At 33.6% G+C, this 25,799-nt stretch overlaps 1 protein-coding gene across 1 annotated transcript in view; it reads right to left on the reverse strand.

Annotated features, from left to right (window-relative positions):
• RasGAP1 (Ras GTPase activating protein 1) overlaps positions 1-25,799 on the reverse strand; it is a 122,584-nt gene that overhangs the window by 75,428 nt on the left and 21,357 nt on the right. The window contains exons 3-4 of the mRNA XM_072526154.1: positions 9,407-9,677; positions 8,506-8,831 (exon numbers count right to left, since the gene is read on the reverse strand). Of these exons, the coding sequence (XP_072382255.1) occupies positions 8,506-8,831; positions 9,407-9,677 (597 nt within the window). The remainder of the gene's footprint in view (positions 1-8,505; positions 8,832-9,406; positions 9,678-25,799) is intronic.

Raw genomic sequence — 25,799 nt, forward strand, 5'->3', positions numbered from 1 at the left:
CGGGTTTTTTGTAAGGATTATTTGAGTGCTAATGTATTGTTAAAATCTCACATTTTAGAAAATAAAAACTTGTCTGCATATATTCCTAAATTTTTAATATTTCGATTAGGAATTATTAGATTCATTGATAAAGATTTACCAGTTGAATATTTAAAAAATAAAATTAGGGCCTATGATTTTCATTGTAAATTTGAAGTGGAATTTGTTAAAAGAATGAACCGAAAAGTAAAAAACTCGGATAACGAAACAGAATTAATACCTACAAGTACTATTTTGGTTTCCTTTAAAAGTCAAACTTTACCTAAGTATATAGAGATTAACAAAGTTCTTTACGAAGTAGAAGTTTATAAACAAAGGGTTGTAATGTGTAATAATTGTTACCGCTATGGACATATTAGTAAACAATGTCGAAGTAAAATCAGATGTCTTAAATGCTCTCAGAATCATGACACAGTTACCTGCCCATCAGACGAATTTACAGTAAAGTGTTTTTCTTGCAATGGAAACCATTTTACTAATGATTTTAATGTATGCCCGGAGTACAACAGACAAGAAAAGATTAAACAAATGATGTCACAGACGAATTGTTCATTCAAGGATGCTAGTAGTAGTATTCCAAAAAAAAGTTATGCAGATATTGTATCTAAGCATTTACCTTCGAATGCTGTTGATAATAATATAATTAATTCTAATTTACAACAAAATTCCTCAAATTCAGTTAATGTCCATGTAACTTCAACATCGTCCAAGCCCGTTCCACAAATAACACACCAATCCAATACGCGATCCATTTTCCAAAGATCGAACTCCCATTCATACTCTCAAGCCCAATTAAATAACTTAACAAAAAAAAGTAAAAGATCTTATCCTTTATCTCCCGATCCTACATTTTCAGCGCATCAATCCATTATTAGTTCAGTTAATCTTCCTTTTAAGAAAGGGGGAATTTTGAGTTCAGAACAATATCAGTCCAATATTCAAAATGAAAATAAATCAGAAAATGTCATAAGAGAAACCGAAAATAATGAAATTGCAAATGTCATTTTTCAGATAGTTTTATCAACCATAAATACAATAAAGAACAAAAATAAATTAGACATACAGGAAAACGAAATTACAAATATTATTAAAACTAGTTTAAATAACCTTTTTGAACATGGATCATATAACTCTATGTCAATGGAACCTTAAATCGGCAAATTCAAATAAAGAAAATTTACAATATTTGTTAAATGATTATAACATCGATATAGCTTGCTTGTCAGAAACTAGATTTACATCCAATAAATATTTTAATCTTTCAGGTTACAACATTGTGAGGGATGACCGTTTAGATCGCAATGGCGGGGGAACGGCCATCCTTATTAAATCAAAACTTTTGTATACAGAATTACCTATCTCTGTCTTACTACCTAATTGTAATCAATCATCCATTATTTTAAAATGTAATGATAAAAAAAATATTACCATTGTATCGCTTTATGTTCCACCAAAAACTAAAATTTCGTTGCATATTTGGGATCAATTCTTTAGTTCTTTTAATCCACCTGTAATTTTTACGGGAGATTTTAATTCACATAATATTGCCTGGGGTGGGCCAAACACAGACCACTATGGCATAACACTTATGAAAGCTCTTGACCGAAATAATCTGGTATATCTCAACGATGGATCACCTACATTCATAGGAAATTATTTGCAATCTCATTCTGCTATCGATCTGACAATTTGTTCTCCTTGTATAAAACATTTACTATATTGGGACACAATAAAAGATCTTTATGGATCTGATCATCTACCATGCATTACACAAATATATTTGGCACCCAAAGTTAATAAATTACTATCTTGTAGAAAATGGAATATTAAAAAGGCAAACTGGGATATATATTATATGGAGTTTCAAGAACAGTTCAATAAAACAGAAATTGGGGATTATAATTCTTTTATAAGAATAACTGAAAATGCAGCAAATCTTTCTATACCTAAATTTAAATCAAATAAAAGTTCAAATAAAAACAAACAATGGTGGAATGAAAAATGTCAATTTCTAGTACAGAAACGAAGAAACAGTTTGCATAAATATATGAACAATCCCACACTAGATAACTTGTTAGAATATAAAAGAACTGATGCTATAGCAAAAAAAACCTTCAAACAAATAAAAAAAAATAGTTGGGAAAATTATTGTAAATCTCTCAGCAGATCGGTACCTCTTAAGAATATATGGAAAAAGGTAAATAATTTTAAAAATCGAAAATATTCAAATCAAAATCAATCAGATCATGATGAATGGCTTGCTGAATTTCACAGCATTTTAGCCCCTCCATATGTATCCCCTGACCCAACCTTTCTTGATTGTGTAGATATAAGAGAACATAGTATTAGTGGACATTATCTCACCAACCAGTTTTCTATTCAAGAATTAGACATGGCACTCAAAAAATCTGCCAATACAGCTCCAGGTTCTGATAATATACATTATCCTATGTTGTTTTATCTTCCTAGATCAGGAAAAATTTTTCTTCTAAATCTACTAAATGATATTTGGTTAAACAAAGTCGAAATACCGTCTCAATGGAAAAATTACATTTTAGTTCCCATACTTAAGCCAGGAAAACCAAAAAATCATGCATCATCATATAGGGCTATATCTTTAGCATCATGTGTTCTAAAAACATACGAAAGAATGATAAAATCACGACTGGAATTTTTTTTGGAATCTAATAATCTTATTCATAGTACTCAATTCGGATTTCGAAAAAAAAAGTCGACATATGAAAACCTGGCCACTCTCATTACAGATATTCAATTGTCACTCTCCAATGACCAGTCAACATCAGCTTTATTTTTAGACATAAAAGGGGCATACGACAACGTGAAATTAGACATATTATATAAAAAAATGTGTCAGATGGGAATTCCCCAAAGTCTATCTAATCACCTATATACTCTATACAGTAATAGAAATTTATTTTTCAGAGAAAACCACTTATTCTCTGAATGCAGACAAACATCTATGGGTTTGCCACAAGGTGGTATATTAAGTCCTATACTTTATATTATTTACTCAACTGATTTAGTTGTTGACATCCCACATAATATATCAGTTTTGCAATATGCTGATGATATTGTTATTTACACTCGTCACAAATCCATCGAGATAGGTCATAATCAACTCAATTATGCAATAAAAAATTTAGATAATTGGATTTTCAATAACGGCTTATCAATTTCCGAAGAAAAATCAGTATTAGTTACTTTTACGAGAAAAAGATTTCGGTGTCCTCACCAAATAAAATTATCAAAATATTTGTTTCCTTACAAATCTTCCACTAAATTTTTAGGAGTAATTTTAGATTGTAAATTAAATTGGAAAGAACAGATAAATTATATAATCAAAAGAACAGAAAATAGTGTTAATTTATTAAAAACTTTCGGTCATTCCTCCTGGGGAGGGGATCCAAAAATAATGTTACTATTTTATAGAACACTCGTTAGATCTATTTTAGATTACGGATCTTTATTTTACCATTCAGCTGCAGAAACAAATCTTAAAAAAATAGATAAAATAAAAAATAAATGTCTTCGACTCAGTATTGGATACTTGGGAAGTACGCCTGTAGACGTTATGGAAACAGAAACATGCGAACCGCCATTAAATCTTCGGAGAAGATTTCTATCTGACAAATTCGTGTTAAAGTTAAGAAGTCAGAAATCCAAGTTATTGGTTAAAATATCTAGTTTAGCTGGTTTGGTCTTAACATCTAAATATTGGGATAAGAAAAAAATACCATTATTAGTTGAAAGTTTTATTACCAATGTACAAAGATATGAAGAACTTTATAAATCCAATGGAATCCCTTTATGGAATTATTCTTATGAAATGTTTCTTTCTCCAGTGAAGACCCATATTAACGCTCGCTATTTGTGTCAAAACAATATTATTATACAAAAAGAATATTATCGGGATTGTATAGTAAAATGGAAAGAGTATGAAAAAGTTTATACTGATGGATCTAAATCGGAACATGGAGTTGGCTGTGCAGTTTATTATCCTTCCAAAAATATTAAGTTAATATACAAACTATCAGATATGATGTCAATTTTCAGTGCTGAGCTTATTGCCATAAAATTAGCAATTAATCTGTGTTTAGAACAAGAAGAAGATAAATTTGTCATATTTACAGACTCTAAAAGTTCGGTAGAAAAACTTAATAATCTGTGTTTGAATCCTAATTTAAATTACATTCTTCTTGATATTTTGGAATTGTATCAAAATGTATTAAGTAGAGGAAAACAAATTTATATATCATGGATAAAAGCCCATTCAGGTATAGAAGAAAATGAAGAAGTGGACTATTTTGCAAAATATGGTGCAAAAAATGGAAGAATACTTAGATTAAAAATACCAGAGTCTGATTTTATTCCAATTTTTCGAAAGGAACTTAAGGAACAGTGGCAGATAAAATATAAATGTGGAGACAAAGGACAGTTTTTTAAGAATATACAACCAAAAATAAGGGACAAACCATGGTTTGAGAATACACGTAATCGATCAATTATTCGGATAATAAGTCGAATGCGCTGCAATCATGCACTATTTCCAGCTTATAAACATAAAATAGGTTTGTTAGATAATAATAAATGTCTATGTGATGAAATTGCCGATTTACAACATATTCTTTTAGAATGCCCGTTAAAAAAATTAGAAATTGATCAGTTCTATCAAAATTTAATATCGTACAAAATGAAATTTCCAATAAATGTTTCAAATCTATTGACATTAGAGGATAATAGTATCTACAACATCATATATCAGTATGTAAAATCTACTAATATTACTTTGTAAGCAGTATTGCGACATATGAATAAATTTGTAAGCCTAAAACGAAAAAATAACAAACAAAAAAAAAACAAAAAAATATTAAAAAAAATAATAAAACAAAAAAAAAAAAAAACAATATACAAAAACAAAAAAAACAATATAAAAAAAAAACCAAAAAAAAAACAAAAAAAAAATCAAACCGATAAATGAATAATATTAAACAATAAAAAAATACTAATAAAAAGAAATTAAAAATAAAAATAAAAGAATAGTTACAACGTTACAACTGATCAAAAAAAAACATTAAAAATGAAAATAAGTAACCAAAATATTTAGGCATTTACTAACACACTAAAAATATGGTATCCCAATTTAACATGTATAAAATATTAATATGTATATAATGTAAACAATGGAAATGGATGATAAAACTATGAGAAAACTTGACTGGCCTTTTGGCTTTGCCAGTGCCATTAACTTAGGAAAAAAAAAAAAAAAGGGTATTAAATCAATAGTACTTTATTCCTTGTTGTTCATAACTTCATTTATTTTTTTTTGTTAATTTCCTTCAGAAATTAGCTGGCGCCCATTTTAGTATTTTCCTAGGCATCTCCGTATATTCTCTTATCTTACCCCTTTTATAGTTCCAGATTTTCCGGTGCATTATTATATTGTATTCTTTTGGTTAAAAGATCTCTTTTCCCCTTATCTCAAAGCCAAATTCTAGTGTAGTGAGGCTAGCCCGAATTCATGCTTGAGGTTTTGTGTCTCTGTGTTCTTTTGAGCTAAGCCATTCTTTTTATTATAACTTCTTTGCTAGTTCTTCTCTAATTGATCATCTCCTTCTCCATATACCACCCCTAAATTTTATTTAGGTTTCAATTGGCGCTTTTGCGTTTGCAATTTGGTTAGGTTTCAATTGGCGCTTTTGCGTTTGCAATTTGAGTAGGTTTTAAGGTCTTCATCGATTTTTATGTGAAAGGTAGCATTTCTGTAAATATCATTAATAAGAGATATCTTGTGTCTATTGTAGCCTTGTCCAAAGCTGAGAGAAATGCTAAGGATTCGATCGCACAAAAATCCTTTTGGTAGTCTATGAAAGCCATGTGTAGATAGATAGATAGATTTAGAGAGGTGGCCTTTTGGCCTATTCCACTGCGACCTTTTCAGATCTATAGTGGTCCTCTAGTCCTAGATAACATTCTCTAGCCTGACCCTTTTTATAAAGTCTAGTAGCTTCGAGACCTTCCATGTAGCTATTTGCCGGTGGATTTTCTTCTCCTAATGCAAAGAACCGCACATTTGCCAGACTGTCACACTGGCATTAAATGTGGTCTGCTGTTTCTTCTTCGAGGTGACAGAATCTGCACAGGTCATCAACTGATAATCCCATCAGCTTCAGGTGCCTATTCAGCTCACAGTGCCCTGTTAGAAGACCTACTATGGCTTTGACTGTTCTCCAGTCTTTGCTTATTAGGTCTGCCGTAAATTTTGGCAAATGTTCTATAATGAACTGTTTCGCCTGTCTTTGACCTGGTGAATTCCTCCACCATTCCAAAGATTTGTGAGATACCCACTTCCTTGTAGCCGTTCTTGTTACTGACTTTGCAACGCCGCAGAAGGGTTCCGGTCCAATGAATGACATTGATGAGCCTTGTTTGGCCTTTTCATCTGCTTTTTCATTGCCTTTATGACCCTCGTGCCCCGGTACCCAGGCTAACGTAGCCTTGCTACAGTGTCCTAGTTTATTTAGGGCACACACGCAATCCCATGCTAGCTTAGAATTGACCTCTACAGAATTGGGTGCCTTAAGCGCAGCCTAACTATCTGTGAAGATGGCAACTGAACAGAATGTTCTTTCCTGCCTTTCTATTTCTTCCACGCAGTGATGGATTACCGTTATTTCCGCCTGGAAAACTGTCACATCCTTAGACAGACTTACCGGGAAATGTATCCCTTGATTTGTCCCTGCTATGCCGGCTCCCACACCCTCCGATGTTTTTGAGCCATCCGTGTACCAGGTAGCAGCAGCTTGTATGGGTACACCTTTATTCCAGTCTTCCCTGCCTGGTGTCTTAATTGTGAACTTATTGTTAAAGTTATATCTCGTAGCTGTTGCATCGATAGGTTTCCCCATCACAATCACAATATCGGCTTTTAGCTCCTCGATTAGCTTTCTGTTGTCAGTACCATGCATCTGGCTTATATGTCGCTGACTATGGATTAATCTGTGCATCACTGATTTGGCTTCGCCCTGTATAAAGATAAGAAGTGGTGGTAGATTCAGCAGGACTTCGAACGATGCAGTAGGAGTTGTTTTTATGACCCCCGTAATACACAGGCATGCTAGCCTTTGTGTATTACCTAGCAGCCTTATTGCTCCCACTTGCTGCGTCTTTGTCCACCACGTCACCGAGCCATAGGTTATCATGGGTCTAATAACCGTTTGTTTATAACCATAGAGACATTTTTGGGTTAAGCCCCCAATTTTTACCGCACATTCTTCTACATCTGCCTAGGGACATAGTAGCTTTCTGTGTCGTTTTTAGAAAGTGAGTATTCCATGATCAAAATATACCCCTAGGTATTTTGTCTCTTTGGCGAATGAAATCTCTGTTCTTCCCAGCACCGGTGTGTTTTCTGAGCATTGACTATCAGTCTCTCTTGTTTATACCAATCGTCAACTATATTTAGGGCTGCTTGCATTCTCCCAGACACCACCTGAGCAAACCTGCCCCTGACAACGACTGCTATATCGTCAGCATATCCTAGACAAAGCCATGTGTAGTGGAATATTAGATTCCGTGGATTGCTCGATTGCCTTTATAGGTGCTTGCAGATTATCCACAGAGTGCTCAACTGGTTGATAAAGATTAAGCTTTGTTATCAAACGATTGGTTATCATTCGTATTAATAATTTATACATGTGAGAAAACAGATTGCTTCTTGTAGTATATTGTCTCCTACTTTCAATATTTCATGGGCTATTGGATCTTCTCCCGTTGCTTCTCTATTCTTCATTTGTTTAAATAAGTATCTTGAGATTTTTATCTGACTCTTATATTTCATGCTCGGGTTTTTCTTCTACTCTAGAACATTTAATATTTGATAAAAATTTGGGCGAACTAATTCTCATTGGATATTTCATAACTGTTTAAGATAGGACCAGGTCGACTAGGGAAAAGAAACATTGTAAAAAATCAATTACATTGCTCCATTAGACATTTAAAATGAACCAAAAACAAAAGTGTTCACAAACGACAAGCTCCGAAAGAGATCACAATGATCAAACGCAATCAATGGCATCATGGCAATGAGAACTCCCATATAATTGATAAGTAGTCTGTCTTTTAGATTTGTTCCAAATTTGTTGTAGTATCAAATGATACCGTTTCTGTATCTTTAGGTTCGAAAAAAATTGTTTCGAAAATATATTTACATGCGCGCAAAAATTAATTAATCTTCATGGAAAACAATTGGGAAATCTCAGAAAAACGTCCACCCCAGAACAAACCAAATCCAACAAAAGTTTCCATTGTCCCCCACACAATGAGATCTGAGGCCGGCTAAAAACAAATTACTTGTTAAACGACCAAAATATTCTATTTTTTAAGATGGGCTACATGTAAAACTTAACTACCTGATAACTGAGTTATAGTAAGTAAAATAATACTCACCAAGCATTCCGATGCGCCGAATTTTGCTGCTGCATCCCCCTGAGCTGCACCTTGACCTCCCCCAAGAACACATCGTCACCTATACCCGGCGTGTCGTGCCACATGGATACGTGTAATTCACAAATTTCCGCATCACCCTCGCACATCGAGTCTTTCCCCCCGTCAAAATTCGAAAACGGAAAAACTTCGTCGAACTGCGGACTCGTCGTTTTTTTGCGGACTTTAGTTCTTTTCGATATACTTTTTCCGTTCGTGTACGACACGCAAACTAACGCGTACGGATCGCATGAACCGTTCTTTAAGGTTAACTCTAAACAACGCACCACCTGCAAAAAAAAACAGAAAATATATAGATGAAAATAGGTGAATGTGAAGAAAAAATATGTAATATAAGAGTAAATATTTGAATATCAGTTAAATAATCATTAATATTAGTTCATAGTCAGTTGAATATCAGGTTAACGAATATCTTTAACGTCAGACAGAAGGTCGTTGAATATCAGTTGAATTCCAATTAAATATAAGATGAAGATGAGGATTGTAAGGTGCATACGATATCAAAGATTCATAGTCAACGAGTTTAGATGAAACAGAGAACACCAAGAGTATGATAATTTGCTGGACATAAGTAGGCTATATTTATCTTTATCGTGTTATATTCTTGTGACCAAATATTAAAGACAATAACAACTAATTGTAAACTTAGGACAGTTTTGGACTAAAAGTGCCCAAAATTAAGCATGAAGATGTCTCAAAAGTACCAATATATACGTATATATCGGAAAGCGGCCACACGAAATGGTCGGCACATACGTAAATTTGGCGATTATTGTAAATACCATGAAAATTATATACCATAAAAAATAAAAAGACATGAACATGAGTAAAGAATACTCCATACCTGTACTAGCAGCCTTCTTTTGTAAACGTTCGCTTCCGTATCGAACTTAATTTCAATGTTCACTTTCCCTTGCACCTCGGAGTCAGCGTCGACCGCTTTGATAGGGAACCAATGATCCTTATTGTTATAGGAAGACAGCTGCTCTCTCCGGATCGCCACCTTACCCAGCATCTTGTCCTGTTTCAGATGGCGATCCCGGTCCAACACGTAGATCGAGATGAAACGAAAATTTCGAGGGACCTCGAACTGGAATTCTTCACCGAAGAAAGGACTGTAACAAAAATATTTCATTTATACAAACATTTAATAACACAAAAATTTGTTGTTATATTATGGCAAACGTAAATCCTCACCAAAATTAAAAAAATAAAAATAAAAACGTGAGACATCAACGTCAAAAAAAAATAAAATTTTTCTTGAACTAGAACTGTACCGTCACAATTTTATAAAGTCTAAGGAACTTCTAAATAAATCTAGTTGATATATCATCTTGTTCTTTGAGTACCGTGATCAAATTAGGCGTGGGTAGCTTCCATGACTATTTGACGATATTGTTCTCGATCTTGCACGGCAAGTAACAATTAATCTGCTGATAACCCAGTCTATTGATGACGGTTTCGGAGCCGTATTCATTTCTTCCTACCAATTTCTCTTTTCCCTCGATTTTCCCGTTAAGTATTAACTGCAGTACACAGTATCCGCTACTTCTCATTATATGCCCCAGATATTCAAGTTTTTTTATCATCTTCGTCAAGTCACCTTCGCCTTGACCTATTCTGTTTAAGACTTCTATGTTTGAGATGCGTTGAATCCATGATATTTTGAGTATTCTACGATACGACCACATCTCGAAGGCTTCTAATTTGTTCATCATATTAATCTTCACGATCCAGGTTTCACATCCATATAGTAATACAGAATACATATAACATTTTAGGAAGTTGATTCTTAGTTGTAAGTTCAGCTGAGAACTTAATTTATTAAGAGTTTTAATTTCTTTATCCGGATTTAATGTCTCGTTTATCCTAACATCCTAGGTATTTAAAATGGATAACTTTTGTAATCGGCTCATTGTTGACAATTAGTTGCATAGGGCCAAAGTCTTGTGTACTAACCACAAGTAACTTTGTCTTTGTTGTATTTATGGGAAGTACGTTATTGAGCATTCTCTAGTGACTCGTTCTATAAGGAATTGAAGATCTTCGATACTTTCAGCGATGATCGCTGTGTCATCTGCATATCGGATGCTGTTAATAGTTTATTACCCAATTCGAACTCCACATTGCCCTTATAAGGCTTAAATATTATTTCCGACTACACGTTAAATAAAGTTGAGGAAGAGGTTGAGTCTGTTTCTTTGCTGTCTACCAGAATATAGCTTCTTAATTCCAATATAGATGTTGTAAAAGTCTCAGATCTCTATCATCTATTCCAATCATTTCTAGATACTCAAACAGCCTATCGTGTTGGACCCTATCAAACGCCTTTTAAAAATCTATAAAGCAGACGTATTGGTTTCTGTATTCTGTTTCTGCTAGCATTGAGAAAAAAGCTTCCCAATCCTTTTCTGAAATCAAATTGTTTGTTTCTTTATATTTCTGCTTCATTTTATCTTGAGAAGCAGTTTAAGAGAGTGACCTATGTTACTAATTATTAGTTTTAAGTCTTTACATGATGATGTATTAGATTTTTTTGGGAGTGGGATAAAAATGTAGACTACAACCATATTTGTGGCATTATTTTAGTTTCGTATAATGTAGTTATAAATGTTTGTTAGTTCTTAGACATTGTCGTCATCTAGAAGTTTGAGCCAGTCTGATGGTATTTGGCCAGAGCCTGGAGATTTTCCAGTTTTGCTTTGGTTGATGGCTTTCTCTACTGCCGCTTTTAAAATACTAGGACCAATATTCGTATACTTTGCGGTGTTTAGTGGTGTCCTCGTATCCCGGAAGAGCTCCTTTATGTAATTGGTTCATTCTTCCTTTTTTTTTGTATAAGTCGAGAATTATTTTACCTAAGTTTCTCATGAAGTGAGAAGTCCTTTTTCTCTGGGTGAAGGTAATTCCTTAAAAGTTTTTGTGTATATTAAACTCGTCATGTTTTCTTTGTAGTTCTTCCACTTCACGACATGTTTGATCCATCCAGGCCTCTTTTACCTGCTTAACTTCGTATCTTATTTGTCGATATATTTCTCTATATCGAGTTTCTCTTGATTTCTACACTTGCTTCTTTGTTGAATAAAGTCTATAAAAAATGTCACACTGAGAGTGCAGTACGGGTAAGATACGGCAATGCTTTTCTTATGGAGAATAAACGCGCAGGGTTGTCGGTTTTCTCCAGCTGTTGATTGCTCATTGTCTCACAGGACCGGGTTGGATAAAATGCATCTGCCGGCAGTACGAGTAAAATATTTTATATCATGTATACGTATACAGTAGAATAAAAATACATTGATGAGTTATTGACAACGAAAACTATGAATTTTGCATAAAAAACGTCAACATGAGATATACAATTGAATCATATTCATAAGAGTAACATTTGAACACCTCTTTACAAGAACAACATACAATAACTGTAGTTTTAATATTTTACATAAAATAGAAAAAACCTACATAATTTCTAGGAAAGACTTTGGAAACTTGGAAATGATATTATTACTCATAGAAATTAGATTTTTTCTATTGTATGTAAAATATTAAAAATACAGTTATGTTGTTTCTATAAATAGGTCTTCATTTCTTTTGTAAAACTTCTGCTACAAATTACCATCATTAACATAATCACCTAAATATGGCCATAAACTTGTTTGTCATAATTAGTATTTGATAAACTCCAAGCTTTCCCTATTTCACCCCCTACCCATCCTAAGGATGGGTAGGGGGTGAAAGTGCTTTTGGAAAACGAAACTACACTTCAAAATTTAGTCCGAGTTTCAACAGAGAGCATGGAGTCCCATAAGTTTACATCCGGTGAATTATTTAACGGTTGCGCTAAACTCGTAGTGTTAAATGTGTTGTGTTTTTTACAAAATACGGAACAACTTAATGTAAGTGCTGCTGTAAGACGTACTTCGTTGATGACTGGTGTTAGCGAAAGAAGCATTTACAATTTCAAAAAAGAAAAAGAACAGAGTGGAACGTTGAAATCGCCAAAACAACGTAAAAAACCAATGTGTCAATCAAATTCTAGAATATTCACATATGACGAGGGTGTAAGAAGTATTCTACGGAGAATTGTTCATTGTGAATTTTTCATGAAAAATTTGCCGCCATTCTTAAAGCATATACATAACTTCATATAAGGTAATGAGAATATACAGCCGTTGTCTCTTTCTACTATATACAGACTTCTGAAAGATATTGGATTTGTTTATAAGAAATGTGGCCGAAGAAGCATCATGGTGGAGCGAGAGGATATTATTCATTGGCGCCATAATTATTTGAGAACTATACGACGTTTGCGAAAAGACCATTGCAATATCATATATTTGGACGAATCGTGGGTTAATGTTGGCCAATCTATAAATTACGAATGGTGCGATACTACCATACAAAACAGTCGTAATGCTTTTCTCAAAGGTTTAAGTACTGGCTTAAAAGCACCTACTAAACGAGGTCCACGATATGTTTTATTGCATGCAGGTTTTTCAGGAGGTTTCCTTCCTGGCACACAGCGTGTTTTTCTGCCAAAGAATAATGATGGCGACCATCACAATGAAATGGATGCCGCATATTTTGAGTCGTGGTTTAAGGAGACATTAATATCAAATTTACCAAATAATGGTCGCAGGAATGTCATTGTAATGGACAATGCATCGTACCACTCCCGTAAAGAGAGATTCCCTAACAATTCCTGGAATAAAGCTGCAATCAAGGAATGGCTAGTGGAAAAAGACATTTTTTCGAGGAGTGTTATTTGAAATCCGAGCTATTAGAAGCAGCCCGTGCTTTTAAAGATCAATACGATAAGTATCATCTTGATGAGTATGCTTCACAACATAATGTTTATATTTTAAGGCTTCCTCCATATCACTGCGAATTGAATCCTATAGAAATGGTGTGGAACCAAGTTAAGCGATATGTAGGTACCCATAATACCACTTTTAAAAACGACGAGGTACGCCAGTTGATCGACGACGGTTTCGCATGCGTCACAGAGCAAAATTGGCGCAATTATGTCACTCATGTTGTTGAGAAAACGGAAACTGAGATGTGGACTGCGGACAACCTGCAAGATGACGTAGACCAATTGATAATACACGCGAACATAAGGGAGAGTAGCGAAAGCGAATCCGACATCTCGGATGTAGAGGACGACTTTAGTATAATTAATTGAATATATGTGAGTAACCTCGATTATTTTACACTGTATAACCAATAAAATGCATTTTCCAGTCCAATCAGAGTATGGGCTTTTCGGATATTGGGCTGGGTGCACGGAAATCGAGTTCCCGGAGGTTCCACCCTGTATATTTATAGCTATCAAGAAATTTAATTTAAAATATATTTGTTAGTTTAATAAAGTATAAATATAATATAATGTTAAATAACTTACACTATAAACCTTATACCTGCTCATCTGGTCAAGTGTGGACAAGGAATACCATTATCACATATGGAATAACACAAGGTTTCGCTGAAAACTACCAGGTTGCTATGCCAAGGAACTAGGTAAACTTATGTTGTGTGTAAAAAATGCGAGACTGCATTATGTTTTAACAAGGACAAAAACTGCACTTCAGATTTCCATAAAAAAAAATTTCATAGTAGGTGTTAAAATTTCGCAGTGATTCAAGTGCGCAACTTGTTTTTTTAATAACATCGCCGGGATTAAAAAATGTGCAAAGCTGTTTCGATATTCCCGTTCCTGATAATTTTTCACATATTTACAAAAGAAAAAGTTTTTCTTGGATATTGGGCTGGGTGCACGGAAATCGAGTTACCGGAGGTTCCACCCGGTATATTTATAGCTATCAAGAAATGTAATTTAAAATACATTTGTTAGTTTAAAAAAGTATACAGTTTTAGAATAAAATTCTCGCTAAAAACTTAAGGTCTTTTTATTCAAATTCATGCCTCTTATTTGGCTACTTGAAGGCAATTATTTTATCAATATATTATTTTATAATAAATAACAGAGCCCGGCGTAGAGATCTGGGTACGGTATTGTAACTACCAATTGGACCTGTTTGTATCGCCAAGCACAAGGCGTGAAATCCGGCAATTGTGCATTCCTATATTAGCCGTACTGCACTCTCGGTGTGACATTTTCTATAGTAATTAATTTAACAGTAATCCAATCCTTTTTCTTTATTGGGTCTTTTTCTAGTTTCAAAACTTTTTGTTGGGGCTTTTATTCATTTTAGTTTTAGTTTGAATCCAGCACAGAAAAGATTATAGCTAGTTGCTGCGTCTGCACTTGGATATGTTTTTACAGATGTAATACTGTTTGTAAACCTTGTAGTAGTCAATTTGCTTTCTGACTATCTTTCTGAAACAAAGCATTTCGCTATAACACTTTTCTCTTCTTGGCAAAACTGTATTAGTCTGTGTCCTCTTTCGTTCCTTTCTTCAAGTCCGCACTTTCCGGTTATACCTTGTCTGATTTCGGCACGAATTTTTGAGTTGAAGTCTCCTCGTAATAATAGTAGCTCATGTTTTTTGTGCTCCGGAGAATTTATTTAATTTGGCTGTGGGATTGCTCAATTTCTTCATCTGGTTTGTTATCTGTTGGTGCATAGACTTGTATTATATTAATATTCAATAATTTATTTTGCAGCTGTATCATCATGAGGCAATCATTAAAAGGAACTCAATTTTAACTAAATGTTGAAAATATAATGTTATTGTTATTCTGACGGCGATACACGAGAAAATATGAATATCGTCGTTAAGTAAACGTACATTCCCAGCCTTAGTCGCTCTAGTTATGCCCAGAAACGGGTATTGGCCACTCTAAAATGAGCCAAATCCTGTCTCCTGAGCACAGAATAGTTCATGACTCACACTAAAAAAATAAATAATTGTTCCCCTGTCTTGTTACAATTAATTAGAAGGATGATAGAAAATAAATAACTTATGCTGCTTACCATGATACAACGACCCGATCGGAAAAACTCAAACTGTTCATTGGATTTCGATTTACCGACTTTTACCGATTAAGCTAAACCAAACAGATATGGGATTTACAGTCACATCTGGTGCAGCAGGTACATCCTTGATATAACAAATAGGTAATCAGGAAACATCAAGAAGAAGCAGAACTAATATGACTTGACAATGGCAAGTGTGACCTTGCCGAAACGTCGCCAAAACAAGGGTTTTTCAAAGGACCAAAACTATTTAACGCGGAGTCAAACCAGGAAAACAACTAAAACCACATATTAGCTCCCGAGGAAATTTAAAATCCAATAAACAAATATAAATATATATATATATATATATATATATATATATATATATATATATATATATATATATATGTGTGTGTCAGGAGGCGACGACAATATAATGGAGGACAATAAAATATTTTTAATTCATAGGAGATTTAGTATTCTTTTAATTTCACTGCCTTTTACAGGTTCAATACCAGTTACACAAGGAAAATAACAACTTTAGAATGTCAAAATAAGCAAACAATAAATCGTGTTATATTATAAAAAGAAAAAACATATTGGAAGGACCTCGTAGGACAAACATTAAACAAAAAATGACGACGATCATTTTGATGACAGACACACATGAGCTAGAAAAGAAGGCAGACAGGCAGTTTAAATGTTTAAACAACATCGATGTGGCACCGCTTGGAATGTATTTATTCTATTTTATGAATGAACGGCTGTTGCATAACATTTGGCCCTGATAAAAGGAAATGAAAGATAGTTTTCGACGGTTTTTTATCAGCGAGGAATGTGGAAATGGCTTTGCATAATTGTGTAATATCGTTTCGTCGTAATGATAACGGAAAGGTCTACCGGAACAAACAACATGAGGTGTGTGTTTGTGTAACTTTGGTTGGTTGGCTGGGTGACTATTAGTGTTTTTTTATTGGAAGTTTCTTGCACTATCACAAACAACGTGTATAACGTATATGTTGAACATCAGAAGTACTCAAGCAATCGCCATAAACGTCGGGAAATTCTACCCATAAATCTGAAAAGGATACGAAAAAGAAAATAAAACAGAATATATAAGGAAGAGTCTGTCCATTTACCAGTCTTAAGATTATAAGTTCTAAAAGCCTAAAAATACATTTTTAACTAACGTTTGATGTTTCGATTTTCACTCCGGAAATCGTTAAAAAAAAGATTATTTAAAAATTTTGCGACAATGTATAACCAACAAGTTGTTAATAGGTTATGTATTTTCAAAATTAATGGTTCACTTACTTGGGCTCGATCTTTTAGGCCAGCCTGCTTTTGGTTGAAAAAAATTTGATGGTGGTGTTTTTACCCTCGGAATATCAAATTCATACCCATCATCAGAATGTAACAGGCTTTGGTTGCCAATACTAAAAGACGAAGTCAACAACAAGAACATATTAGCAATAGCAAACATATAATCTACGTAAACACACATTACACAGACAAATAATACAAAAAACACGCAAAACACTCAGAATTATTCCGAGGGTAAAAACACCAGTCTCAGATCTTTTTAACCATAAGCAGGTTAGCCTACAAGGTCGAGGCCAAGCAAGTCAACCATGAATTTTGAAATAGCATGTTGGTTATACATTTTCGCAGAATTTTTAAATCTTTTTTTGAAAATAATTTCCGGAATAGAAATCGAACGTCAAACGTTAGTTAAAAATGTAATTTTCATTACAATCAATTGTGGATTAATCCCATATAAGCATAGTCAAAACAATGTCAAAACCTTTTTAAGTATTTTTGGGATTCATCGGTTAAGAACAGTTGTAGAACATCCCAAAATCAAAGAGGAAGAGAGTGTTTCCATTTTTCGTATAACGACGTATTAGTTTACAAACACGTGAGCTACTTTGATTGTTCATTTTTTATCTAAACTGCTATGTCTGTAGCTACCACACGAATGCAAAAATAATGGGAGCACAAACGATGCATTTATGATTTTGAAACTATCTTTGATTGAAAAGAAATGAGAAGCGTTCTGTTTACAACGCATAGATTGTTCTATATAAATTTGTAAATCGAACAAATGAACAAGTAATTATTGCCACTTTGCTTATTGATGAAACCATGCCCCAGGGGATGAAGAACAAAACGATTCAGTGGCCACCTGGTTAGACCAACGTAGACTGAAATGATTTTTTTCTGTGGATATATTAACAAAGTTAGTACTTTGGTGGGCACGCCTATCGGAAGGTTAAAGGTTAATACAGAACCTTGGTTCACAATTAATTGTTTTGTACTAATGGTCCTGTTGGATATGGAGCGAATTCATGTGTTTCGTAGAATTCTGCCACTATCTGTAGCATTTCTTTTCTATTAACTGTTGTTGCTCCGTTCTTCTTCTTTAGTCTGTTAATTTCTTTTGTATCACTTATGCCCTTCCACGTAAATATCTAATATATTTTTTTCTATCTTTTAATATATGTTGTTTCTTCCATTTAAATTTTTATATTTTACTCATTTTCTCTTGTTGTCCATAAAAAGCTTTCTTTGAGTATCCATTATGGTGTTGATAATTGAACTGCTCAACGCATTTACATCGTTTGTAAATATTGCGTTGTTTAAAGCAATATTTATTGGTCCCGCCAACTATTTTTAATGTTTTAATGATTTAACATCTACAAAAAAAATAATTGTTCAAACTACAAAAGGCTAAGTGTCATAAAGTCACTCTCAAGACTCAAGATAGAAAAATATTAAAAAAAATTGAAAGAGATGACACATGTAGAAGAACAAAATGGGTTTAGTGCATGCAGATCGTTTATCGACAGCATATTTTTCCTGAAGCAGGTTATTGAGAAAAAATTAGTCCACTCCACAAACTTTCAACTCATATAGTCTTTATAGATCTGACAAAGGAATACGATAGTGTACTACTTTCAATTCTCTGGGTAGCAATGGAAAAACAAAAAATATATATAAAAGCAGTACAATAGCTTTAACAGTATACTGGTAAACATTAAAACTGGTAACAAATTAACTAGAGAAATTCCGATTAGTAAGGGTCTAAAGCAAGCTTGCTGCATAGCACCTACACTCTTCAAAATATATCTGAATGACGCGCTCTCAATGTGAAGAAGAAAGTGCTGCAATATGGGCATGGGATGAGCATCCCAATAGAACACGAAAGATTGTACACCATACACTTCGCTGACAACCAAGCCATTATAGCTGAAGACGAGAGTGATATAGACTATATTCCTAGAAAAGTGGAAGGAGTACACCAAGTTTGGCCTCACAATTAATATACAAAAACCGACTACTTAGTTGCAGGAGAAAATCAGCCTACAAGTTGAAATAGGAACTAGAAAATCAACTGAAACTTTCAAATATTTGGGAGTCCAAATAACACCAAAAGCAGGGAATATCAAAGAAATACACACCACGATTGGCCAAGCAAGATCAGCCGCTAGACAGTTACATTGACTATTGTGAAATAATAAAATAAAAGGGAATAAAGAATTTATAGAACAATAATAGAAAGTATTGGGTTGTACGGTGCCGAACTCTGGAAAATAAATCAAAGAAACAAATCAAAAACTAACGCCATGGAAATAAACTATTGGAGACGATGTTGCCGGCTTACTAGACTTGATAGGGTGAGTAACGAAACTATTGGAAGAGAAATGGAAATTGATCTAGACACAACACAATTGAAGCCAAAAGACTAAACTGGTATGGACACCTGCATAGAATGCCTGAAAATAGATGGTCAAAAAATAAAGAAAAATGGACTCCGCCCTCTAGAGTAGTAGAGCAAGACGGCCCTGGAGAGAAGATGTCGAAGATGAAATTACCGCCAGAAGAAGAGCAAGTTTTTGACAGAAAACGCTGGAAATTAGGATGCGAGAAACGGCACCAGCTATAGAAAACTCGACTATTATTTTTATATGATCGCTTCTCTCTGTGAAGCTGTTAAAAACAGCGACATATTTGACTATGACATCGTACGTACATTGAAGATTATTCGCGTGAACAGAAAAAAACAGCAACGGCCCAATACATACAATTAAAGACTACAAAAAGACATACAATTAAAGCCGTTTGAGCTATAGCCTTTCAGAAGAAAGGGTATGGCGATTTTACATGGAAACTTACTGTGAGAAATCTTTTTCAAAAATTAATTGGAGAATGGAACAACAGAGAGAGATGCAAACGGTTGAGCGAGGGAAGGCAGTGAATACTGTAGAATCCCTAAATATATATATAATTACAGAAACGACTAGCGACACAAACTAGGGAAGATCGGGGCTCAACTAGAGCTGTAGTACCAATGATGATGAGATGACTGATAATGATTGATAGACAACACGTTCGTTAAACACTACTTCAAATTAAATTCTTTCCTTCCTATTCAGCAAAACTGACAGCTTAACTTACATATATTTCCAAATTTTTCTACCTAGACTCTATTTTTGTACAAATAAGATACATAAACTTTTCAAACCATGTAAGCCTACAGCCGTGTGATTATGTTCCATTCTTCAATTTCAATAGCTTGTATTTGCAATTATATATTTTTCTGTTGCCAATGTAGCAAAATACTGGGGTGTATAGGAGGAGAGAGGTATAAGAAGAGTGGTCTATATATATGGGATAAAATAGATAACAATTAAGTAAAGAAGTATGAAAAAAAAATATTGAACGGAATGTGGCTAGGCTAGCAATGTAGGCAAGAGAATGACCACAAGAAACTCAAGGATGGATACGGCCAATTTGCATGCCTTTTAAAGACAGTAAATCAGGAAAATATGTATGATGGATAGAAAAGAAGATATGAAAAATAAAGAGATATAATGAAAATTAACAAAGAAAACAAATTGAGGGCGCCAGAAGAGGGATAATATTCTAAAAAGAGTAACAGTCACTCTTCCAGGTATCGTATACTGCTAATATTAATTAAAGTTGATTTAATAAACAAAAATGCTGTAAGTGTAAAAAGGTAAGGAAATATTAATAAAAAATTATATGCAAAACAAATTCAAGTTTATTAAATATAACTTCTTAGATTCTGACAATCTCTAAGTTACCAAAAAGTATATGAAAATTTCACAATATAATATTTAAAAAAAAATGTTGAAAACAACTATAATAAAAAGTTGAAAACTAGACAGAATAACTCTGATATAGAGTGTACAACCTACATCTAGGTTAAAAAACAACCTTAAACAAAATAATGCTAACGTTGGAAGAACGTATAGCCAAGTAAATATATCATACTAACCTACAATATGACCAACAATATTGTTAAACACCTCTAAATTCAAATATAATAAATAAGTAATATATAAATGGGAACAAGCCAAGTTAAACAATTGAAACTGTCTATTATCCTGAAGGGATAATAACCGGAGTTAATAACACAAGATGAAATATAAAAAAAAATTAGTTAAGTAAACAAATAATGAAATAATTAAAGTTAATAATGAAATAAATGGTTAATACAAAAAAAAACAATGGAAGATAATCTCTGGGTAGAATTTGAGCTCAAACTTACCGATACCTTACAACAGAAATTTTCAATTTTTACAGTTGTAATTTTCTATTATAGTTGGCTCGCCAATAAGATTAACAACAGAGGAAATTAAAAATGTATGTAAACAGCTGAAGAGGAACAAAGCACCCGGACCAGGAGATATACCCGGAGAATTGTTTAAGTACGGAACGAACAAATTGTACGAATGTCTTCGACAACTTTTTCAAGAATGCATAAACACAAGCGAAATCCCTACGGAATGGAAGATATCACACCTTAGCACTATACATAAAAAGGGTGATAAAAATAATTGTGAAAATTACCGAGGAATAGCTGTAACCGGATCTATGAGTCGAATATATGGAAAGGTGTTAAAGAACCGAATCGAGAGAGAATAATTGTATTATGAAGCAGAAGAACAAGCAGGATTTCGTACGGGTCGATCCACTATTGACCACATTTTCTCCTTAACCCAGATAATAGAAAAAAAGATGGCAAGGAATCAAGAGATTCATATGTTGTTCGTCGACCTACGGAAAGCCTACGACAGCGTTCCACTGAAGAAGCTGTGGCAATCAATGGAAAGCACGAATATTAATATAGAATTAATAAAAGCCGTCAAAGTGCTATACAACCAACCAATAATAAAGATAAAAGCGGGGACACAAATAACAACAGGATTTATAACATCAAAAGGATTAAAGCAAGGATGTTGCTTGTCTCCCACTTTATTTAAAATATACCTCGAAAGTGCTTTAAAAAGATGGAAACAAAAATGCAGGACAATGGGGATACCGCTCACCAATACTATGGTATATACGCTTAACTTTGCAGACGATCAAGTAATAATGGCTCAAGATTATGACGATTTAAACTATATGGCACGAAAATTAATTAAAGAGTATGATATATGGGGTCTAGAAGTAAATAAAAAGAAAACCGAATACCTGTGCATTGGAGCAGAACAAAAAGATCTCATATTGGAAGATAACACTACGATAAAGCACTGCTGTGACTACAAATACCTAGGTATCACTATTTCACAAGATGGAACATTAGACAAAGCCATAAGAGAGAGAAATACGTCAGGGAGAAAAGCCATCACAATGTTAAACACCATTTTATGGGACCAATCCATCAGCAAAGAAAATAAAAAGAGGATATATGAGACTATAGTAAAAAGTATCACTTTATACAGCTGTGAGGTATGGCCACTGAAAGAAAGAACACTGTCAACGCTGAAAGCGACGGAAATGGATTTTTGGAGAAGAGCCGCAGGAAGATCTAGAAGAGAAAGGATTACCAACGAACGCATTAGAGAAATAATGGGAATCAAACGAACAATCACAGATGACCTAACAACAAAACAACTTATCTGGTTCGGACACTTACAAAGAATGGACGAACAACGAATGCCAAAAGAAATACTAAAGTGGCAACCAGAAGGAAAGAGAAAACGAGGTAGACCGAGGAAAAGTTGGAGCGAAGGAATAAATAAAGAACTGAGAGAGAGGGCCATAGAAGAAGATCTATGGAACAACCGGTCTAAGTGGCGATTGGAAGTCGGAAAACGGCGGAGAACGTTATAAACCGACAAGTAGTAGTAGTAGTAGTATTTTTCTGTTTCTGTCATCTTTCAGAGCCGCTACCCATCACCTTCTCTTTGGCCAACTCAACTTTGTTTTTTGCTGTAATGTTTTTGACGCTATTCGCTTTCTTTTTTATTTTAGTTATTTTGCCCATGCTGATCAAATCCTCCGGACTTCTAGCCAAAAGCATCACGTGACATCGATTAATTAAGTAAGGTTCCATTTTTGTTCTATTTCAGTATTTCTGGTGATAACGTCTGAATCCATATTGATGAGTATAGTCGATTATGTATTTTTCTTAATCCTTTAAATACCTGAAATTTTTTCGTTTATTTTGGTTGAAATAAACGCCCGAAAAAGGGGTAAATGGATATTTTAATGATCTTCTGTAATCTCACTTCAACGAGAGAATGTGGTTATTGCAAAACTTCGAACAAGTGTATAGAACTAAAAGAAAATTACGTTGAAAAAAAAATTCTAAATTAAATCTCTAGCGCTCTAGCGGGCTGATAAATTTCCACCTCATTTTAGTATAAAATATTTCGGTGACAGTATTAACGGAAATCCAATCAAATAATAATTTTAAATCGATTCCTTCTAGGAATCTCTAAATTTTGTAGCATTAATATCGATGCCAATTAGCAGTCATCCACATTACGTCTAGATATAGGTAGTTATAAATGGTCTGAACACACCTTAGTATTTTCACAGTGATTATAGACACTTGTTACTTGGAAAAACCACACATATGTATACAGAGGAGTTAGGCATCGAATTGAAGGGAAACGGTGTGGTTCAACGAATAAGCTCACAAGTTGTAACAGAAAACAATTATTGTACGACAAATACAGGTAATGCAATAGGTGACAGGTTCATTCAATCGAATTCTGAGTAATACACGATATGTAGTAACGCTTGCATAGGCGTAACATAAAAAGCGAAAAAGTGATGTTTTGTCATAAATAAGAAGCAGGTCATCCACAACTTAAAACATTTAGCAATTTAATAGTAAAATATTTAATAATTCATAAACACTAGCCATTAGCATCGAGAAAATTAAGAACTAATATGTTAGGAACTCAAACTTTATCTGTTCCATTATGTTAAAAGTAAATGCATAATTTGTGAAATTTTCAGTATTAATACTTCTTAGTAAATTATTTTTTGATTCTACTTTTTGATTGGTGTTTTCTGTTAATGTATTAGTATTTAATATCTGTACACCGTCATTGTGTTAGGGCTGAAATATTTGTTTTACAACAGTCAGTGTCTTTGCAAGTAATTGCCATGCATCCCTTCGCTATTGTCGCCAATTTCTATCATTAAGTCGTTCGAGTTATAGAATATCGTCTAGTCCAGTATGTAAAGAATATTGCGAGGAATGTTCCGAAGCAGAAGGACCCTTAAGCTAGCGGGGACACATGAGCGGAATCCAATTTAACCTACGTAATATTTTTTCACCAATTTTTCACTAATTTATTACCACCCTAATAATTTTTCACCACCAAACCAACCTTAAGGGGAGCGATTCTGCTGGCTTAAGATTCAAGCTAGCAGAATTCAAAAAAGAAACTTTTTGTTGATGGCATATTTTTTCACCCATTTTTCACTAATTTATTACCACCTTAATAATTTTTCATCACCAAACCCCCCTTAATAGGAGCGATTCTGCTGGCTTAAGCTTCAAGCTAGCAGAATAATAAAATAAAAAATCATTTTGTTAATGGCATATTTTTTCACCAATTTTTCACTAATTTATTACCACCATAATAATTTTTCACCACCAAACCAACCTTAAGGGGAGCGATTCTGCTGGCTTAAGGTTTAAGATGGCAGAATTCAAAAAAAAAAACTTTTTGTTGATGGCATATTTTTTCACCCAATTTTTACTAATTTATTACCACCCTAATATTGTTTCACCATTAAACCACCCTTAAGGGGAGCCATTCTGCTGGCTTGCGGTTCAAGCTAGCAGAATTAAAAAAACATATTTATAATATACCACAGTGTTTTGCTAGGTTTTTACGAATTTATTACCATCCTAGTAATTTTTCACCCCTTAACTACCCCTTGTGAAAAGTCAATAATTGTGTAAGATTAAAATTTAAGGAGAATTTTTTTTTTAAATTTACTGTCCACTACTTATAACTGAAATAAAAAAGTGTTTTGTTAAGTTTATACTAAACATTGACCATCCTGATAATTTTGCTCCCATAAACCTATTCGAAAACTTTCCTACTAGCTGAATATTTGAATCAGCAAAATAAGAAAAAAACGTATTTTTGAAATACCTCAGTATTCTGCTAAGTTTTACGAATTTATTACCACCCTAGTAATTTTTCACACCTAAACCAAAAAATATAGACGCTTAGCGTCTATATTCTTTGCCTAAACTACCCCTTGTGATAAGTCAATAATTCTGTTAGGTTAAAATTTAACGTGAAAAAAATCTTTTTTTACAATTTCACTATCCTCTACTTATAACTGACATAAAAAAGTATTTTTACCCTGATAAGTTTCCATCTCTAAACCAATCTTATTTGGAAACGTTCCTCCTAGCTTAATATTCGAGCCAGCGTAATTAAAAAACATTATTTATGATATACCACAGTTTTTACGAATTTATTACCAACTTAGTAATTTTTTATCCCTCGACTAACCCTTAGTGGAAGTCAATAGTTCTACGTTTAAATTAAAGATGAAAAAGTTTTGTTTTATAATTTTACTAAATACTATTTATAAATAAAATAAGAAACTCTCTGGTTAGTTTTTACTAAATGTTAACCAACTTCACCGATTCCACCATCTACACATTTACGCTGGTTGAATGCAAAGCAAATCTTTTCGGAAATATGAGATACTACAGTATTATGCTAGATTTGTACTAATACATTACCATCCTAGTAATTTTTCACCCTTCAACTACCCTCTATGAGGAGTCAAATCTATTTTTATAATTTTACTGTATTCTACTTGTAACTGAAAATATAAATTGCTTGCCAGGTTTTTACTAAATTTGATCCACCCTTATAATTTTTGACCCCTAAGCCTCAGTTAATGGGAAACATTCAACAAGATACACATTGACGCTAGGTGAATAAAAAATCTTTTTGAAAACACAAGAGTGCTCTGCTAGAATTTTACTATATTTTTACCAGCCTAGTCATGTTTTTT

This window comes from Diabrotica undecimpunctata, chromosome 3, assembly GCF_040954645.1.
Source record: "Diabrotica undecimpunctata isolate CICGRU chromosome 3, icDiaUnde3, whole genome shotgun sequence".
In the NCBI taxonomy this organism is placed as follows: domain Eukaryota; kingdom Metazoa; phylum Arthropoda; class Insecta; order Coleoptera; family Chrysomelidae; genus Diabrotica; species Diabrotica undecimpunctata.